Below are 19,013 nucleotides of genomic sequence, written 5' to 3' on the forward strand. Positions count from 1 at the left end.
ACCCCCCATTGGGAAAAAAAAAAAAGAGGCAATTTGCATATAAAAAACTCTGACTCCCCCAAAATGTCTTGGTCTAAAAATAGTCCTCTCTTTTGTTAATAGCTCCCTTTCTTATTAAAAGTGTCCCTTTTACTTGCTCTATTGGATGCAGCTGGATTCATGAATTGTTTAATACAAACAATTAAATCTTCCAACTTACGTGGTTAAACTTTGTTTTTTAATAATATACAATTGTGCATTTTATTTTCCCCCTATAGCTAAGCATTTAGCTGTTGTTATTTACTACTGCTATCGTTATTAATTTGTTGCATGTATATCCAAGCAATGGGCTTCTCTATATTCTCCCTTGTACACATAAGCAAATGTTTATTCTGGGTTGATAGTAAGGGAAAATACAAATTAAAAATAGGGCTTAATTCTCCCTGTTGAAAATAAGGGAAGAGACTATACCCACTCCTGAGTCCTCCCTACCTTTTCTGAGAGTATTTCATTTGAAACTTGTAGGTTTTTTTTCTCTCTTTAAGTATGTAAATTGATTTGAAAGCTAAATAAGCCTCTGCCAGCTTTCTCAAGGACCTTGAATACATATCAGAAAAGGTCAAAGAGTTACTTAAAAATGCAATATACTATATAATAATCCTATATAATAAAAGGGTAATATGCAAATTATCCCCTTGACCAGGAGTTCGACCAGGGGGCAGGGCCAGCCTGTCCGTCGACCAGGGAGCAGGGCCCCCCTCATCCTGGCCATGCAATAATTTGTGCATCGAGCCTCAACTGTACATATTTTTGATTCCCAGGCAAAGCTTAGTTGGTGAGAAGTATGAGCTCCACTTTGCAAACCATGAGTACTATTTATTCCCAGATCAAGCATAATTCTGTGCCTGTCAGATCAAGTGTAATTCTGTGCTATTCCCCCACCCCCGCTATTAATAAATGCATGGATCATTCCTATCCAAGTTCATAATAATGTATAAGACAATTTTTTATAGTTCATTTCACATTAGCTTTGGATTATGTAACAAACACCTTTAAATATCCCTCTAAAAAAGAGAAGTTGCACCTTACACATGATACCATTAAGTTCCTTAGCAATAGAAGCAAACGTAAACAGACACAAAGTTTTCTAAGGCATAAAAATAGACCCCGGATTGCCCGGTAGAGCCACATTAATTTAAAACAAAGACATCAATCAAAATATTTATTCTGTTCTTAATTGGGTTGAACGGTAATACAAATATTGTGAGCCAGATGTACCTTCCTCATGTATTATACTTTAAATGCTCAAAACTTTATATAAAACCACAGGACCTTGTTTCTCTCACAATTCACACTATGGAACCTTGGATCTAATCTTTGAATAACTTCTCTCCTTGACCATGACTGTTATAGATCTGATAAAACAAGCTCCAGTTAGAAGCTTGTTTTACTGAACAGAAACGTCAAGCCCTCTGTAGCTAACAGTCTAAAAGCCTCCCTCAAAAGTGAAGTCAGAATACGAAAATATAGACTCGTACCATTACTGTAAGACTGCTGGGAAAGTTTTATTACCACCCCAGTGCTTACACTAAGAGCCACAACGTGCACTCGTACCAAATCCTGGACATTGTCATTTTCAAAGATGTGAAGAAGGATGTAAACATTATCCTGAACCTGAGGGCAACAGCAATGAGAGAAGCCCGAGTGCTCACTCCATGTCTGGCCATGCTCAGGATAGACACTAATACCCACTTCAGCTAAGGCTCCCATGGCCCTCACAGTCACGTTAAAGCACAGCCCTGGGAAGATCCCAGAGCAGGGCATCCACCATCTCAATCCCTTCTCAGAAATTTGCTCCAAATGGAGAAATGAAGTCAGGCTGCCTCTGGCAAGAAGGAGAGGAGCTGAGGCCACATCAGCAACACTGCGATTTGCTCTCTGCTGGCAAGGCCTCCTGGTGCAGCTTAATTTTGTCCCCATCGTTGTCTTCATTGGGAAAGCTTTGGTGGTTCATGAGGATGTTCGCTACCAGGAACCGGGCTGCTTCCTCTATGTTAATGTTGTCCTGTGAAGCAGGAATAAGGAACAAGATCAGTTCTATGAATTGACCCACAGAATAAAGCATTAAGAACATTCACAGGAACTAGGAAAGTTCCTCAGCATCATCTTCTCCGACACTGAAGTGTTAGCCAAGAGTTCAATGCCACTGTATCACGTGGCTACGGAAACCTCTTTTTTTGACAAAAGATCACCTTTTTAGATGTTCCTATTTTAAACGTTTTGCCACTGAGGTTTAAAAAACGATTTTGATGGTTGCAAATAAAAAAAACTATTTTGATGGTTGAAAATAAAAATTTACCCCCCTCTGGGTTGCCACTCACATGAATGGAAGCACTGAAACGAAACCATCCCTGCCCTTGAACATCTAATTCAAGCATTCTGGATACATCTGAAGAAAAATGTCAAGGGGCCACACCACATTAAAAGAGGATAAATCCATCCTGTTGCTTTCCCATCTCCGAGTGATGCCAGAGGAGTGGGTTCTTGGCTTCACACAGGTAAGAATTCAAGGCAGGAGCCAGATAGACAAGAGGTTAACGTGGAAAAGCACGTTTTATTGAGCACAGAGGACACGTAAGTAAAGCCACTCCACAGAATAGTCTCATTTCCTTCTCTTGTGGGGTCTCATGAGAGAAGGAAAGAAACTCTGACAATTTCTAGAAGTTAAGCTTATATCTGTTCTGTTTATAGTTTCCTTGGAAAGTTGCTGGCATGGGGAAAAGTTGGGATTAACTTTAACCATTACAAGGTATATTTTGTGGCCTTGTGCTTTCCCTAAGGTATGGGTAGAGCGGTAAGGTACGGGTGAGGAGCTAGTTATCAATCCTTGTGGGAGCTTTCCCTGTCCAGAAGCTCTTCCTGGTCTGCTTGCATCTCTGGTCAGCCCAGTTCCACGTCAGGCAGCACCAGGCAGGCCCTTGACTTATTTTGACTTTAGTTGATTTATATAGTCCTCATGCCCCTCCTGTATTATTAGTAGGAATCATTAATTTTAGATGGCACATGTAAATTGACCTGAGACAATGTTGTAGGTGTGATGTCCATTAAGACTATCCTATGGAATCACTACCTATCACATGTGTGCAATAGATTTATAAGTCGTCATCAATTAGACAAAAAGCAACACATAGCAAAATCTGTGATTTTTAAAATATCTAACTTAATATTTTTAAATAATTTTATTTAGTAAAACTGCAATAATAGTAAAAATTCACCCATATTCCTCAAATGTTAACATTTTAGATAACTGGAGTACAACTATCAAAATCAGGAAGTTAGATAATAGTACTATCAGCATTATTCTATCATATTCAAATTATACCGACTGTACAGGTGAGCAGCTGAATTTTGCGGTCATATCTCCTGTCTCCTTTAATCTAGAACAGTTCCTTAGTCTCCTTACTTTCATGAATTTGACATTCTCGGAGAATACTTGCCAGAGAATATCTCTTAATTTGGGTCTGCTTGATGCTTCCTTGTCATTAAGTTCGTTATGCATTTTGGACAAGAATAAGGCATGCATGATCTGTCCTTATCAGTGTATGAGGCCCACTTGCTTAAAGTTCTGTCTGTCAGGTAGAAGTGAATCTTCTAACACACACAAACAAGCACCCTCTACTCTCCAATACTTTGTGCTTTTGATTTTCACTTTTGCTTTCTTGCATATCTAGGCTGTTAAGACTTTCAAAAGTGACTTATGTGTGTGTTTATTTAACTTATTGGTTTGAGAGAGGAAGGGAGAGAGGGATAGGAGGGAGGGAAGAAGGAAGGGAGGAAAGGAGAAAAGGAGGGAAGGAGAGAGGGAGGGAAGGAGAAAGAGAGAGAGGGGGGGGGGAAGGGAGGGAGGGAGGAAGGAAGGGAGGGAGAGAGAGAGAAAGAGAGAAACATCAACTTGTTCCACTTATTTATTCATTCATTGATTGATGCTTGTATGTTCCCTGACCAGGGATTGAACCTGCAACCTTAGCATATTGGGACAACACTCTGACCAACTGAGCTACCACACCATGAAAGATTAAAAAAAAAAAAAAAAAAATTATCCAACTTCCCATAATGGTTCAAAGAAAAATTCTCACTCTACTATTCACGAGGAAATATGTCACAAATATTGATACTTTCTTCTTGTTCAAATGATTTCATACACAGTCAATATAAAACTCATCAAGTGTCATCCAAATACATTTCTCTGACTCTTTCAATGCCTTTGCTAGCCTTGCACATGAACTACATCTTCACCAGGATCATGGCCCTAGGTTTTGTTAGCCTTCTGGAAAATTAAAAAAAAAAAATGCTTGTGCTTCACCTCATAAACTCTTGGTGCACGAGACTTCATTTAAAGACTCAAGCTCACAGAAAATGGCATTTGTTATTTACTCTAAATAACAGCTCATTTTCATTTTAATGTGAAATCTATCCTATTCAACTCCCACTAACCAATTTTGAAAGCATTGCTGCTGTTGACTGAACTTTTTTCTAGGCTTCCAACCAGCACTCACCTAAGTCCACCTAAATACTTCATATTTACAAGCTAACAGCAGGGCGGATGCTCAGGGAGATCTCACCTTAGCGGAGGTTTCAAACCATCCAGTGAAGCCATGTTCTTTGCAGAACTGGTCCATCTGGGCAGGACTCTGGCCACCTTCCTTTTTCTGGTCACATTTATTAGCTAAGAGAACAGCAGGAATAGGGCTACCATTTGGAAGATGAACTTTACTGTCCAGGTCACTTTTCCATTTTAAGACGGCCTCAAATGTGGAACCTCTCGATATATCAAAGACTACAAAAGCACCAACAGCTTCTTTATAGTAGACTCGGGTCATGTTGCCAAACCGCTCCTGCCCTAGAAAAAAAATACAGTAAGAGGTTAAACACTCCTGATTTAGTCAGGATCCCTATTTAGATAGAACCTCTTTGACCCTAAGAATAATGGCATAAACACATATTCTCCCATTCCACTGCAACATCAACTGTGAGATTAAAAACATACACACAGAGCTGACTCACAAAGCAGAGTGGCTGATCATGTGGCCTGAATACACAAGGAACTCATTTTTGTTCTGCTCGTGTACAACACGGTGTCCATAACCTTCAAGGTCAGTACTTAAAGTAGAGTCCATCACTTCACTCTTCCCTTGGGCTAAGAGAAGAGAGGTACCAAAGGAAAAAAGCAAGCTGGGAGTAGAGGAAGAAGAGACAAGAATAGAAGAAAATGAAGCTTGCAGGAAAAAGATAAATATAGTGGGTTTATGCTAACCAAAAAGATTGGGACTGGACATGAGATACAGAATCTCATACTCTTAACTTATCTTTCACATCTCCACCGGATTTTGACTCGATATACAAGATTGCTCTCTTCTACGAAGGCAGACACATGCAAAACTATTATTTTAGAACAAAAAGTAGCACCATGGTTGTGCTATTAAAGGAAGGATCAAATTACAGAGTTCTCCAAAGATTGTACTTTTAAAATAATTTAACAGGTTAAAAACTTTTGGGGGAAAATCTATTGCTTACCCTATCATATAGGACTTGGCAAAGCATGCTCTTACTATCTGATATCACACTATTCTTGGAGGAGGAAGGTCCTTATCGTCAGCTGACAGACGAAGAAACACGCAAAGAGCTGCCTGACCAGTATTCAGTAGCAATGACTCAAGATGAGACTTGAACCTGGGTCTCCTGACTCCCACATGCCTATGGAAATATGATGCCAGCCATTCTGAACTTGGAGTTGCCTTGACTTTTAAAGCTTATACCTTCAATCAGCCAAGTTACTGAGTAGAGGACTAAGAAAACATGAGTGGCAATCAACATTACTCTGAGATTTATAACTCTGATCAATGTTAAAAAACAACACTGCAGTAAGACATTTTCCTAGTAAAACACATGATGAAAAGCATGCTTTATCTACATTTTATCGATAGTAACAAATGCAAAGCTACCCTGAATAAATATATTTCTCCTTCAAATGCTACTAAGCCATCATGCACTTTTAGATATTAATGGAATAATGGAAGAATAAAATAATTTTAGTCTCCCCCCCAAATCTTGATTATTCTGAGATTCTACTTTCCACAAACACGTAAGTGAAATTCCTGCAACGCTGAGCGCTCCTGGGTTGTGTCCTATGGCAGGAGAGGACTGGCCGGAGAAGAAAGCCATAGTTACTCACTACAAAGACAGTTGCATAAGTTTTGTTTTGTGTGGTGTGGACATGTTAAGAATTAAAAGTTTACAGCAATATGGAAACTCAGCAGGACCCAGGAGACCTTCCTCTTTTTTTAAAATCTCATTTTATTGTATTGATTTCAGAGAGAGGAATGGAGGAGAGAGGGACAGAAACATCAATGAAGACAGAATATCATTGACTGGCTATCTCCTGCACACTCCTTACTAGGGATCCTGCCCAAAACTGTGGCATGTTTCCCTGACCAGGAATCGAACCGTGACTTGCTGGTTCATGGGTAGACACTCAACCATTGAGCCACATTGACCGGGCGAGAGATCTTCCTCTTCGTAGGTCTGAGGAAGTAGTTCAGATGGTGGGAGAACTTTTAAGCAACACCATGTTCTTCAACCAGTCCTGTGGCTATTTCTCCCTGGAGGGAGGAGAACACTTCCATGCTTTCCCGACAAAACCCTTAAAGTGGACAATATTATAACTGGAAAAGAACAGCTTGTATTATCTAGTCATACCTCTCTTACTTTGTAGCCAAGAAAATAAAACCCCAGGGAAATGAAGTTCCTCAAGTATCCTAGGCTGATTGGTTATCTAGTGTGCTGTCCGATCTGTTGGGCAAATATTTTCTGGGTATACACTGCTCCATATGTCCCCATGTTTCCAAACAGATCCAAGGCAGTAAGTACCATAGCACAGCCCTAATGCACAAGTTAACCCTCTGCTCTCTGTCCCTTAAGGCTTTTCTATGGCAGCTAAAGGAAATGTCCCACTGCTGACTACCTGAGTGACCCTGATATTAGGGACAGCCTTTTTCATTCATATTGCTGTGGGCCCATTGCCAGCATATTCCAAAGGACTCTACATTGTCTTATCCTTTAAAATGAAGAGTTACTTCCTTCTCTAGAAGTTCCTATCTGTGTTTTTATTATAACTACACATCTTGGCACTGAGAAAGGAGAAAAAGAGCACTGTACCAGTCATCTAGGTTCAGAGAAATGTAAAGATGCAGACCATACCCAGAGGGATGACCCCTAGGGTACACATGTTACCAAAAGTATTAAAATGCTTATCTAATATCTGGGAGTATCCAACTCTAATAACTCTGAAAAGAAGTTGAGACAAGTACTGCATTCTTGAACCTTTACCAGAAACACAGGCCACAGATGCTTTCTCTTAGGATTTGAATCACTGGTTTCCTTTAGTTTGCTAATGTTTGTCTCCATATTTTAATATGTTCATACCCCACTTGCTAAATAATCTAAAAGTTTCTTAATGTTGTTTGAAACTCAAAATATAAATTTCACAATTACAATCAAGTCAAGCACTGGGACCATTGGTGCCTAGTTTTCCAAGTATAAGTGCTTACTTTTTCCCATGCACTGGGCTACATATTCTTGCTCAAGGTGACTGGATGAAAATGCATACTTTCTAGTGAGTGCATGTGAAACCATTTATAAAAATCCTTAAATATCACTGTGCACTTCAGAGATGAAGTTCTTCTAACAAGCTGATATGGTTGGCGACTGATAGGTCAAGACCCAGCCAAAATTTAAGTCCAATCATTGGTTCTAAAAGGATAACTATATGTCCATTTAACACTTTATACAGCTTGATTTTTGTAATAATGTGATGTTGTAATGTGTCTTGGGTTTTACATGTATGAGGTTATAATTTGTAGCCATGTGAGTATTTTTAGGCATCAAGTTTGACTCATTGTGGTACTAATTTATCAAGCTATTATAAACTTACCCCAGCATTACACTTTAGTATTTAACATGTTAAAATTATAAAGGTATTGTTAAAAGTACAACAATTTCTTAAACTTCCATAATAATAATCAATAAAAGGATGTGAGAATAGACTGTATGCTAGTTGCACATTCCCCCTGTTCCCTGCACTGACTTGCATAATTTTCCATAAAATGAGTGTATTATTCTCAGTAAAAGAAGTTTAAAAGATAATGCATCAAATTAGCACCATCTGAGTGTAGATTTTATATGCACTGAATTTCACAGTTTAATAATGTACTACTAAGAAGGTAAGGGGAGTTACATGATATAACACAATTCCATTCATTTCTCTAATTTTCTTATTTTTTTAATGTGTTTTTATTTATTTTTTTAGAGAGAGGAAGAATGACGGATATAGAGAGAGAAACACTGATGAGAGGAAAACATCGATATGCCACCTTCTGCACGGTCCTACTGGGGACTGAGTCCACAACCCGGGCATGTGCCCTGATGGGGAATGGAACCAGTGACCTCTTGGTTCATGGGTCAACACTCAACCACTTAGTCCTATGTAAAATGATAGGGAGATAACATAACAATGAAACCTTTGATGTCAGAAATATCTGGATCCATGCTCCATCTTTGTAAGTCAGTGACATAATAGCTGTCCTCAACTTTAGTACAAATCAGACCACCCATGAGGCTTGGTAAATTGCAAATTTTCAGGCCTCATCTCTGGGAATTCTAATTTGCTAAGGATGGAGGATTACTAATTACCTACACCAATATCCCATTACATAATTTTATTTGGAGAAGCAATATAAAAATGTTTTTAAAAGCCCTAGATTTCCTAGCATGTACATTTGATTGAACCACAAAAATATGAACTATGACCAAGCAATAGCTGAGTGGTGAAACTTCAGCTTCAATCCATAAAAACTTTATGGTTCTGCTCACCAGCCTTGGATGGCCCAACCACACACTTACTAGGTGAGTTAACCGACTTCATGGTGATGTTTGTCAGATGATACAGTTTGATGCTAAATAATCTGCCTTTTAAGCATCTCCCATGAGTCTGATGGAGGAGGCACCATATAACCACACTAAAAAAAAAAACCAAAAAAAAAACCCCTCATACATTTAGCTTAATTTCAAGAAGCAATAGAAAATATCACTGCATAAGATGCTTAAGGCAAATATCTGGATAGAAGTTAATGTAAAGAATGGGAAGAAGAGAATGTAAGGCCATATATCAGTTAGGAAGACCAATAGAGATCCTTAAATTAACCCCCTGTTAGCCATTTATTTTTATGTGGTTCTATCTGGTTCATCTCATGCAAAAGAAGAGTGAGGAAATTACAGATTCCTAGTCTCCTGGATTGCAAAGGGTCAAAAAGCTTTTATGACAATATAATTGAATAAAATTATAAAGCACCTTTATTTTCCTTGAACTTTTATGTCCTTCAGAAATTTCCCTACATTTATGCTTTTACTATTTTTATTATCATTCAAGGTAAGATCTCTACAACCATAATACAACTTAAACTTGTTAACTTACCCACTCCCTATTAGGTAAGTGTAGTTTAAGTGTGAAATCCTTATTATTTTAAGAATATGCTATTTTGGGGTTACAAATCTAAGGCCTTCAAAGTCTTCCTCTTTGCAAGTATACTTTCAATCTGTCTTAATAAATGCCTAGAAGTATATATTAATTATGCTTTTTATTTTCTACATTTTATGAAGCTTTGACATCCTAGGGCCTTGTGGACCAAGGGAAGGACTGACCCTCCCAGGGTTAGCTAGTTCTTAGAGACAATTTGCTGAGAGCATGTCTTTGATATGTAAACCAACCAATAGAGTCCATACACCCCATCAGCCTCCTGGTTGCAGGCTCCTGCAGTCCAAGAGTCTATCCTCAGGCAAACAAACTATGTTTTGGTACTTGGGGTTTCATTTCCTTATGAGGGCTCTTGGGTCATGTAAAACTTACATTAAGTAAATTTCTACTGTTAACTTATCATATCAATTTGATTCTCAGTCCCAGCTGAAAACTCTAAGAGGTATATAGATAAAAATGCAAATCACTTCAATGAATACAAGGTTAAATTATATTAGATTTAACTGGACAAAATTTGTTTGTTTGTTTATTTGTAAAGATTTAGTCTAAACCAGCCATTCAACCTACATGGAAAATTCTATAATTGCTAATAAGCTTATAATAAGTAGTAAGTCAAATACTACTTCACCTATAATATATAATAAATGAAGATCAGAGACATCTCTTGCTACATCTTAATTACGTATTAAATTATTAAACACATTGCCAGAGACTTCAACATCCTATATAATAAAACTCTAATATGCAAATCGACCAAATGGCAGAACAACTGGTCACTATGATGCACATTGACCACCAGGGGGCAGACGCTCAACGCAGTAGCTGACCCTTGGTGGTCAGTGCGCTCCCACAGGGGGAGTGCCACTCAGCCAGAAGCTGGGCTCATGCTGGTGAGAGCAGCAGCAGCAGTGAGAGCCTCTCCTGCCTTTGTTTCAGGCAAGCGGTAAGGAACGAGGGGTCCCAGACTGCAAGAGGGCACAGGCTGGGCTGAGGGAATCCCCCCTCTAGTGCACGAAATTTCATGCACCAGGCCTCTAGTTAATATATTTCAGTATGTGTTGAGCAGCAGTCTCAAAACAGGCATGAATTAAGATACAGCAATTGCCTAACACAAAAATTATATTAAACTGCATCTGTATTTTAAAGCCACATTCATTTGATGGATTAAGAAAGGATTCCCTAAGGCCTGTACAAGAGTCACTATTTTTCTTATTTTGAAGAGTTTAACTGGAACTGCTTGGCCACATTTACAAAAAACATTTGGACAACTCCTGCCTGTCACACTTGCCAAAGCTCTCAAGTACAGAGAGTGGACATAATCTCTTTACCACATTTCCTAACTCTACATTAACAGAAAAACTAGATCATATTAACACCAGACCTTACGTTAGTCATATCAAGTGGCCAGCTGTACTTACTATTTTGCAATTAAGGACTATTTCTATCCTTTGAGATTTAAATATGATTCAACTTTATTACTACATAAGGCAAATATGCTTGTCCAAAGGGAACTTTTTGGAGTGGCCCCCAGTTTGCCTTCATTACATCATTACTACTTCATTCCAATGGTATGAGTTAGGATTCAAATACCCAAACCAAACACAGTTAACAATGTAGCTCTTTAAACCTTAAGTTAAAGCCAAGTTATTTTTGTCTCTCACTGTTCTCATATATTAATACTCCATCTCTGAAAACCTATTTATAAGGCGACCCTAATAATTTCCAATTACCTCGTAAATTTAATCTTGTTAATTGCTGGTGTGTTTGGGTTGAATGGTCTCTAACATCCAGGAATCCATTGGGGGATGAGGAGGGGTGGTGGTGGTGGTGGTGGTGGTGGTGTGTGTGTGTTTTAAGGCAAAAGTGCAAGAATATTCCATTTGGGCTGATATGTATCAGAATCTGATAAAGACCATGTGTCCTTCCTGGCTGTACAGGTCTTTTCAGGAAGAATGAAAAAATAAGAGGTGATACCCAGAAAGAAAACTCTGATGCTTTTGCTTTCCCCAAGTCTCTAAACAGCAGCATTTTTCCTTGAAGCTTAAAAACACAACTGTGCCTTATAAACCTTTCATTTGCCTGCACTGGGACCTAATCATAATTTAATAGCTAAATATCGCGTTATTTAAATGAAGACTAATGCAAAGTCAACAAGCCTTCTACGCAGGGGCTTAAAATCACCCTCCTGGAAATCCACAGCTACACTGAAGATTCTGGGAGAATGATTCTCACATGGCCGGCAACCGTTAGAATCCAGGACTGTCATAAAGCAACACTACTGTTCAGAAGTGTTCTGTGAAATAGCAGGAAGTGTTTCGAAAGAAGCCTCTGGCTTCAAAAGATGACTTTTCAAACGAACTTTTTTCTGGAACCAAAAAAAACCCAGCTAATGATCCCCCTTTCTCTGGGGGACGGATGACCATAAATGTATTCTCGTATCTGAAGTAGGGAAGTCTGATCTTAAATAAACGAGGACCTGAGTTATAGTTTTTCAGTCCTTTCTCATAGGTAATAAGCTTTGGGTGAAAAGGGCACTGCCTTGCCTCGCTCACAGACCTGTGTCCCCACGGTCCCTGTCCTCCCCCACCTGGGTGACCAGAGAAGGTGTGGGCTTCGGTTTATGCATTTACAGGGTCGAGGATGGCCTCTCCAACCCTGAACGTGCCCCAGCCCAAATACGGAGCTGCTTCGCACTGGTGATAATTGGACAGGGCACCGCTTCCATATTTAGCCTTTCCAAAAGTTGACATCTTTTTTAATACCCACATCCCACCCACCTCACCACCCGGAGTTCAAGTGTTCACAAATTAGAGCAAGGAGAAGAGGTACCCCTCAAAGAGGGGTGTTATGCTCCCAAATGACAGCTGAAAGCAAATGCCAGGAAAGCAGATTGGGGGGGTGGGGGTGGGAGAGAAGCTGGTGCAGGAGTGGGGCGCTAGATGCTGGTTTAGAGAGAGAAGGAGCACCGAGTTTCAAGAGATGCCTTCCCAAACCTCTCCTGGGCTGGCCTGACCTGGAAATGAGAGCAGTCCTTGCAGAGAGGAGTTTCACTCACAAAGAGGAGGGGTCTGGGATCACCCCAGGCAGGGGGGTGAAAAACGTTCTGACAAGAACCTGGTTTCAGTTTGGTTATTATGTCACTACCTAGAGGAATCACTTTGAGTCAATCACGGACTTCAGTTCTCATCGGTGAGGGTGAAAGCTGAAGGGAACAGCCGGCCAACCTCCCGCGACCCTTTCCCGGTGCTGATAAGCTTGTCCAGGCTGAGAGTTCAAACTTCTGCAGAGGCCCGCTAGGCTTGCCCCCCTCGGGCCAGGGGGCGCGCTGAGCCAGCCAGGACTCTGCTCCATCCCTCGCACAGCAAGCGCCTTCCCCAGACTCAGCAGGAGCATCTCCCGGGGCTCCTGAGCCATGCACTGACTTCCCTGGTCCTGCGGCTAAAGTCCCCAGCTACCGCGCGGTCCCCAGTTCTGCTCCGCTGGGGACTCCGGCCACTCCCACCCCCGTGCGATTTAGTCTCTGTTCCAACGGTGCCCAGGCGAGCCCAGGGGTCGAGAGGAGACCGAGCAGGGTCCCCCAGCCCCGGGGTCCCCGTGGTTGGCGAGCCTGGCAGACGCCCCTGCCCCGAGCCCGCCGCCCGCCCGCCCGCCCGCCGCGGGCTCCCCGCGGGCGCCGCTCACCCGCGATGTCCCACAGCTGCAGGCGCACCAGCGTGCTCTGGTCCCAGTGGAGGACCTTGAGCGCGAAGTCCACGCCGATGGTGGCCCGGTAGTGCTGGGAGAAGAGCTGGTGCACGTAGCGCTTGATGATGCTGGTCTTGCCCACGCCCAGCTCGCCGATGACCAGCACCTTGAAGAGGTGCTCGCGGGTCTCGGGGGCCTCGGCGGCCGCCCCCCGGCCCAGGTCCCCGGCTCCGCCGCCCGCCATCGGCGCCCGGGCCCCGCTCCTCCTGCCCGCCGCCCGCCCGCCGCCGCCCCGGCCCGGCCCCCGCCCGCCGTCGGAAGAAACTTCGTCGACGCCGCGCCCGCGACGCCGCCTGATCGGTCACAGGACCCGGAACCGCAGGCCGCTCGCTGCCCGTGCGGGGCGGGGAGGGGGCCGGGCTGGCCTGGGGGGAGGGCCGACTCGCGGCGGGTCCTCCCCCCGGGGCGTCGCCAATCCGCCCGGGCGGCCCGGAGCCCGCGCGCCCCCTGGTGGCCAGTCCACAGGCAACTCGCGGATGGCCAAGGCGAGTGCAGGTGGTTCAAGGTCAGCCTGACAAAGTGCAGGCGCCCCTGAGCCAGCTCCTGCAAGTCTGGGTCAGAGCCGGGAGGGTGGGAGGGTGGGAGGTGGGCGTGGGGTGGGACCTAGGGAGGTGCTGGCCTTGGACTGAACCTCATTCCTGGCTCTGTCTGCACGGAGGCGGTTTGACATCTGGAAATCATTGACTTTGCTTTACCTCTAGGGCCCACGGTTGTCGGTGTCTATGAGTATGTTTTTAGTGTGTGTTTGTTTTGTTTTTGCTTAATCCCTTCAACCTATTTTACCCAGCTCCCAACCCCCTCCCCTCTGACAGCTGTCCGTCTGTTCTCTGTATATTTGAGTCTGTTTCTATTTTGTTTTGTTTTGTTTTTCACACAAAGGTCTCGCTCTTTTTAAAAAAATATATATTTTATTGATTTTTTACAGAAAGGAAGGGAAAGGGATAGAGAGTTAGAAACATCGATGAGAGAGACACCGATTCAGCTGCCTCCTGCACACCTTCTACTGGGGATGTGCCCACAACCAAAGTACATGCCCTTGACCGCAATCGAACCTGGGACCTTTCAATCCGCAGACCGACGCTCTATCCACTGAGCCAAACCGGTTAGGGCTATTATTTTGTTTGTTCATTCAACTCCAGATATAAGTGAAATCCGATGGTATTGGTCTTTCTCTGACTGGCTTATTTCATTTAGCATAATACCCTTCATGTCTATCCATGATCTCTCAAAAGGTAAGATTTCCTTCTTTTTTTACAGCTGAATAGTATTCCATTATCTAAATGCACCACAGCTTTTTTTATCCTCTTGTCTACTGTGGGGCTCTTGGGCTGATTTCAAGTCATGGCTATTGTAAATGGTGCTGCTGTGAACTCCAGGGCCGAGCTAGGAGAGGTGAAAGGGAAGGGCAGGATGGCTCTGAACCTGATAAAGGATGAACAACGCGTTAGTGTTTAAATGGAGGCTGAGTGTGAGGAAGATGATAAAGAGTCTCATGGGTATTTTACTTCCAAGCTTTCAGCTGCTAGAGACTCTGAGATAAATCCTAGGAATTGATTGAAAAGCAGTAGATAGTATTGAGGGCTTTTGTTTGAAAGAAGAAAGTCTTGTCTTTCTTGAATGGAGGATGCCCTCCTCCCTACTATTTAGAAATACCGGAAGCTAATACCCTCTGATTCTTCCTTAAATGAACTAAGGCACTGCTTACCCAGCTAGCCTCGCTCCACCTGACAACCACTGAAAAGTGGTTTTTTTTTTTGTTTTTTTTTTCCAGAGGTGGAGGCGTTTTAAAATTTAAAAGTCAAGGTGGGAGTAAGACCTTTATTAGAATAGCTATTGGAAAAAAAATCACACATGGATTTATCTCTCAAGTTTTATGGCCAACCAGCATATGATTTTTTATGTTCCCCCAACTAGAGAGCTTTTCCAGTTTTCTCCAGTTTGGGGGAAGGAACCCTTGAGATACTGTCATAAGTGCAGCATATTGTCCCATATGTACACATTACCATAGGTTCCTCCTTCTCTAACCCTCCTGGGGCACCACTGGCATTAGAAGTAGAACTGCTGTGCTGAAATCATATGAGACAAATGATTTAACATTTAAAATGGTCACAACTACCAGGGAAGGCAGGATGCTAGCTTGGATCTGGCATCACTCACTGAGTGGTAAGGGTTTGTTAGGACAGAGTATCAGGCCCCCTCCCTCAGGGATTCTGACTCAGCAGGTCTGGGTGGGCCCAGGTAATTTGCATTTCAAACAAGTTCCCAGCTGATGCTGATGCTGTGGGTCTAGGAGCACATGGTTTGGATCAGTGCCTGCTTCTCAAACTTAAAAAGTTCACATGAATCATCTAGGATCTCATAACAGCACAGGTTCTAATTCTGATGTGTGGGGTGGGGCTTGAGATGCAGAATTTCAAATAAGCTCCGAGGTGATGTGAATGCGTGGGTTGGCAAGGGTTTAGATTAGAATTTAATAGTTCCCACATTTCTTTCCTGCCACCTCCCCTTTCCTCTGCCAGGGTTCCCTTTGCTTCCCAAAGGAACTACTTGAATCCATGTGATTATCTTCACATCAGCTTCTGAAGAACTCCTAACGCAGGCATGCAGTAAGCATAATTCAAATATGAAGGGAAAACACATGCACGCAAATGTGCCTAATGAGAATCCCAGTCTTTCAAATGGTTCTTGTTTCTGTAAATGATAATGTCTCACTTCACTTTTTCTGTTTTATGTGCTATGTCCTTATTCGGAAATCTTCTCCAAACTCTCAAAAAGACCTATAAAATCTCTCATAAGATAGTCAAATTTTTATCAGTTAAACTATCATATCAGTTCCATTATTTCTTATGAAGATATTCCTCCTGCAGTATATATTTCATTGTATTTTCCTCATTTGGATTGGAAATTCTTGGGCTGGCTGCACAACTTTCCTTTGCCCTCATTCCGGGTTTTTTCTCAACTTCTCTGATATGTTGGAGCTTTGACATCGTGGATCCAAGTCTACCTCATCTTACTGGAGCATATTCTTCACTAACTTTCTCAGAAAAGGTGCTTTGAGCCGAAGCCGGTTTGGCTCAGTGGTAGAGCGTCGGCCTGCGGACTGAAGGGTTCGATTCCGGTCAAGGGCATGTACATTGGTTGCAGGACATCCCTGGTAGGGGGTGTGCAAGAGGCAGCTGGGTTTCTAGCTCTCTATCTCTCTCCCTTCCTCTCTGTAAAAAAATCAATAAAATATATTAAAAAAAAGAAAAAAAAGAAAAGGTGCTTTGAAAGTTAATGTTTTTGAGTCCTTATAGGCTTGAAAATATTATTATTGTATCCTCACATTTGATTTAATATTTGAATAATTATATAATTCTAGATTACAATTTTGACCCTTTCAAATTTAATTTTAACAGCATTTGCTTATTGAATTCTTCCTTTCAGCCCTGTTCTTTTAAGTCCAATACCACTCTAATTGACATTGTTTATATGTGTTTATTTTGTCTGAATTTCCCCCCCCCCCCTTTTGTTGTGGGGTTGAAATCTGGGTTCAAAATAAGACCACCGGAGGCTGATGGTTAATTTAAAAAAGCAGGCAAGGATTTATTGAAATAAAAACTGGCCAGGACAGCCACGAGAGCACCACACACAGGTGGTCTCCACCAACTGCACCGTTTCAGGGGTAGGCAGTCCCTTTGAAAGGTTCAAACCACAGGAATTTTCCTTTGTTCTAAATTCTAAATCCTAGAGAATATGTTCTAAAGACTGGGGTCAGCCTGCAGGGTCGTTGCTAGTCACATCCTGCTGGACATTGGAATGTGGCCCTCTCTTGCGATAGCCGATAACACAGAAGCAGAGCTCAGCGGTTAGTCTCTAAAGGTTATCTATAGTTTCTATCTCTGAAGCTACTGAGTCAGTGGGAATCAATCTCCTGTGGTCCTGGTCCCAGGCAAGGGAAAATTGCCTTAGCCCCCAGCTCTCCACCTGGAAGCTGAGGTAAGTATTCCGTGTTTAATCAGGCAGGAGCCAGACTTAGCAGGGTTAAAATTCAAACAGCAGTTTTTACCAAAGTATGGTTGCCACTATATTTCACCTTCTCTTTATTTCTGATGTCTGAGATTTCAAAAGATCTGCATTAGTGTGGATCTTTTTGATTCATTGGGCTCTTTTAATATGGAAATTTAGATCACTCAATTCTGTCAATTTTGCTTGTATTACTTACTTTCTATATTATCCCCTTATTTTTCTTGGTTTTCTCTTGTGAAACTTCTGTTATTTGGTTGTTTAAATTTTGAGGTCAAGTCTTTTTTTTGTATTGATTTTTATTTATTTTGTCTTATATCAGTCAACAAACTTCTCTGGAGCTCAGCGTTAACACAAAAACAAGCATTTGGTACTCACCAGTCTGTAGTGGGCTAGGGCTCTGCAAGGCTTGGCTGGACTTCGCAGGTGAGGGTCATCTGCCGCTTGTATTTCTCATCTTCCTTGGACCAGTAGCTTCTTCAATGGCAGATGTTCAAGAAATGTGCCTGTTGAGACTTTGGTTTGGAAGCAATGCATGATCACTTCTGCATACATGTTTTTGGCCTTGTTGTCCTAGCCCAGCATCAAGAGAGTAAAAAAAAAAAAAAAAAAAAAAAAAAAAAAAAAAATGGCCTCTATTCAGTGGGGAAAAGGAGAAAATATTTTCTGGAAATTAATTTATCACACTTATGTGTTATTTTTTATTTTTGTTTGTGTGAGGTTCTTCTTTCTGAAAGATTTCCTGTTGTATTTCTCTTATATCATCTTTTTTATTTCCAAGACTCTTATTTGTTCTTTTTTTTTTTTTCTAACAGTGCCACTTCTTTTAAATAAAATAATGCTTTTCTCATATCTACCTGAATAATTATCTGCTTTTACTCTTTAAAAAATGTTTGTCCTGCATTCTATATTCCTCTTGGAGTTTTTTTTCTTTTTCTTTACTATGTTTCTGTCTTACATAATAGAGGCTATATTTAACTGTCTAATGATATTTCACTGATTCAAAAGTGAAACACCCTCCTTAGATGGAATTCTGTGAGCATAGGTAGGGATTGTTTTTTAAAAAAATATATATTTTATTGATATTTTACAGAGAGGAAGGGAGAGGGATAGAGAGTTAGAAACACTGATGAGAGAGAAATATCAACCAGCTGCCTCCTGCATACCTCCTACTAGGGATATGCTCGCAACTAAGGTACATGCCCTTGACCAGAATCAAACCTAGGACCTCTCAATCCGTAGGCCAGTGCTCTATCCACTGAGCCAAACCAGTCAGAGCATAGCTAGGGATTATTGATGGGTCAGTTTTATAGCCAAATAGTTGGATAGGAGATCCAGCTATTTTGTTGCTCTTCTTATGTCAATACTGGAGGCCCAGGGCACAAATTCATGCATGGGTGGGGTCCCTCGGCCTGGCTGGCAATTGGGGCTGATCAGGACTGGCTGGCCAGGGAGAGGGACCACAGGAGGTTGGCCAGCCACAGGAGTTTGGCTGTGGGAGTGCACTGACCACCAGAGGACAGTTTCTGTGTTGAGCGTCTGTCCCCTGGTGGTCAGGGCTCACCATAGTAACCAGTCGACTGATAGATTGTTCAGTCACTTAGGCTTTTATATATATAGATATGTAGAGGTTTTCTGTTTGGCTGCTCTAGTTTTCCAGAAAATAATTATCCTGTCTCCTTTCTTTTTTTTTTCT

General features: G+C 41.8%; 1 protein-coding gene across 1 annotated transcript; it reads right to left on the reverse strand.

The window, feature by feature from the left end:
• Positions 1-1,174: 1,174 nt before the first annotated feature.
• Positions 1,175-13,564, reverse strand: RAB32 (RAB32, member RAS oncogene family). The gene is made up of 3 exons (XM_084890463.1): positions 13,250-13,564; positions 4,602-4,879; positions 1,175-2,044 (listed from the first exon to the last, which is right to left on the reverse strand). The coding sequence occupies exons 1-3, from the start codon at positions 13,494-13,496 to the stop codon at positions 1,895-1,897; spliced, it is 675 nt and encodes a 224-aa protein (XP_084746589.1). The 5' UTR covers positions 13,497-13,564; the 3' UTR covers positions 1,175-1,894.
• Positions 13,565-19,013: the final 5,449 nt, after the last annotated feature.

This window comes from Pipistrellus hanaki (genome assembly GCF_964339955.1).
Source record: "Pipistrellus hanaki genome assembly, chromosome: 7".
NCBI classification, from domain to species: Eukaryota; Metazoa; Chordata; class Mammalia; order Chiroptera; family Vespertilionidae; genus Pipistrellus; species Pipistrellus hanaki.

Excerpts from the sequence above, each read along its gene's own strand:
- RAB32 (XM_084890463.1), bottom strand. The coding sequence starts at position 13,496 with ATGGCGGGCGGCGGAGCCGGGGACCTGGGCCGGGGGGCGGCCGCCGAG. Across the intron at positions 4,880-13,249 it reads GCAGCTGTGGGACATCGCGG|GGCAGGAGCGGTTTGGCAAC; the intron begins GTGAGCGGCGCC and ends TTTTTTTTCTAG. Across the intron at positions 2,045-4,601 it reads GGTTTGAAACCTCCGCTAAG|GACAACATTAACATAGAGGA; the intron begins GTGAGATCTCCC and ends CCTGCTTCACAG.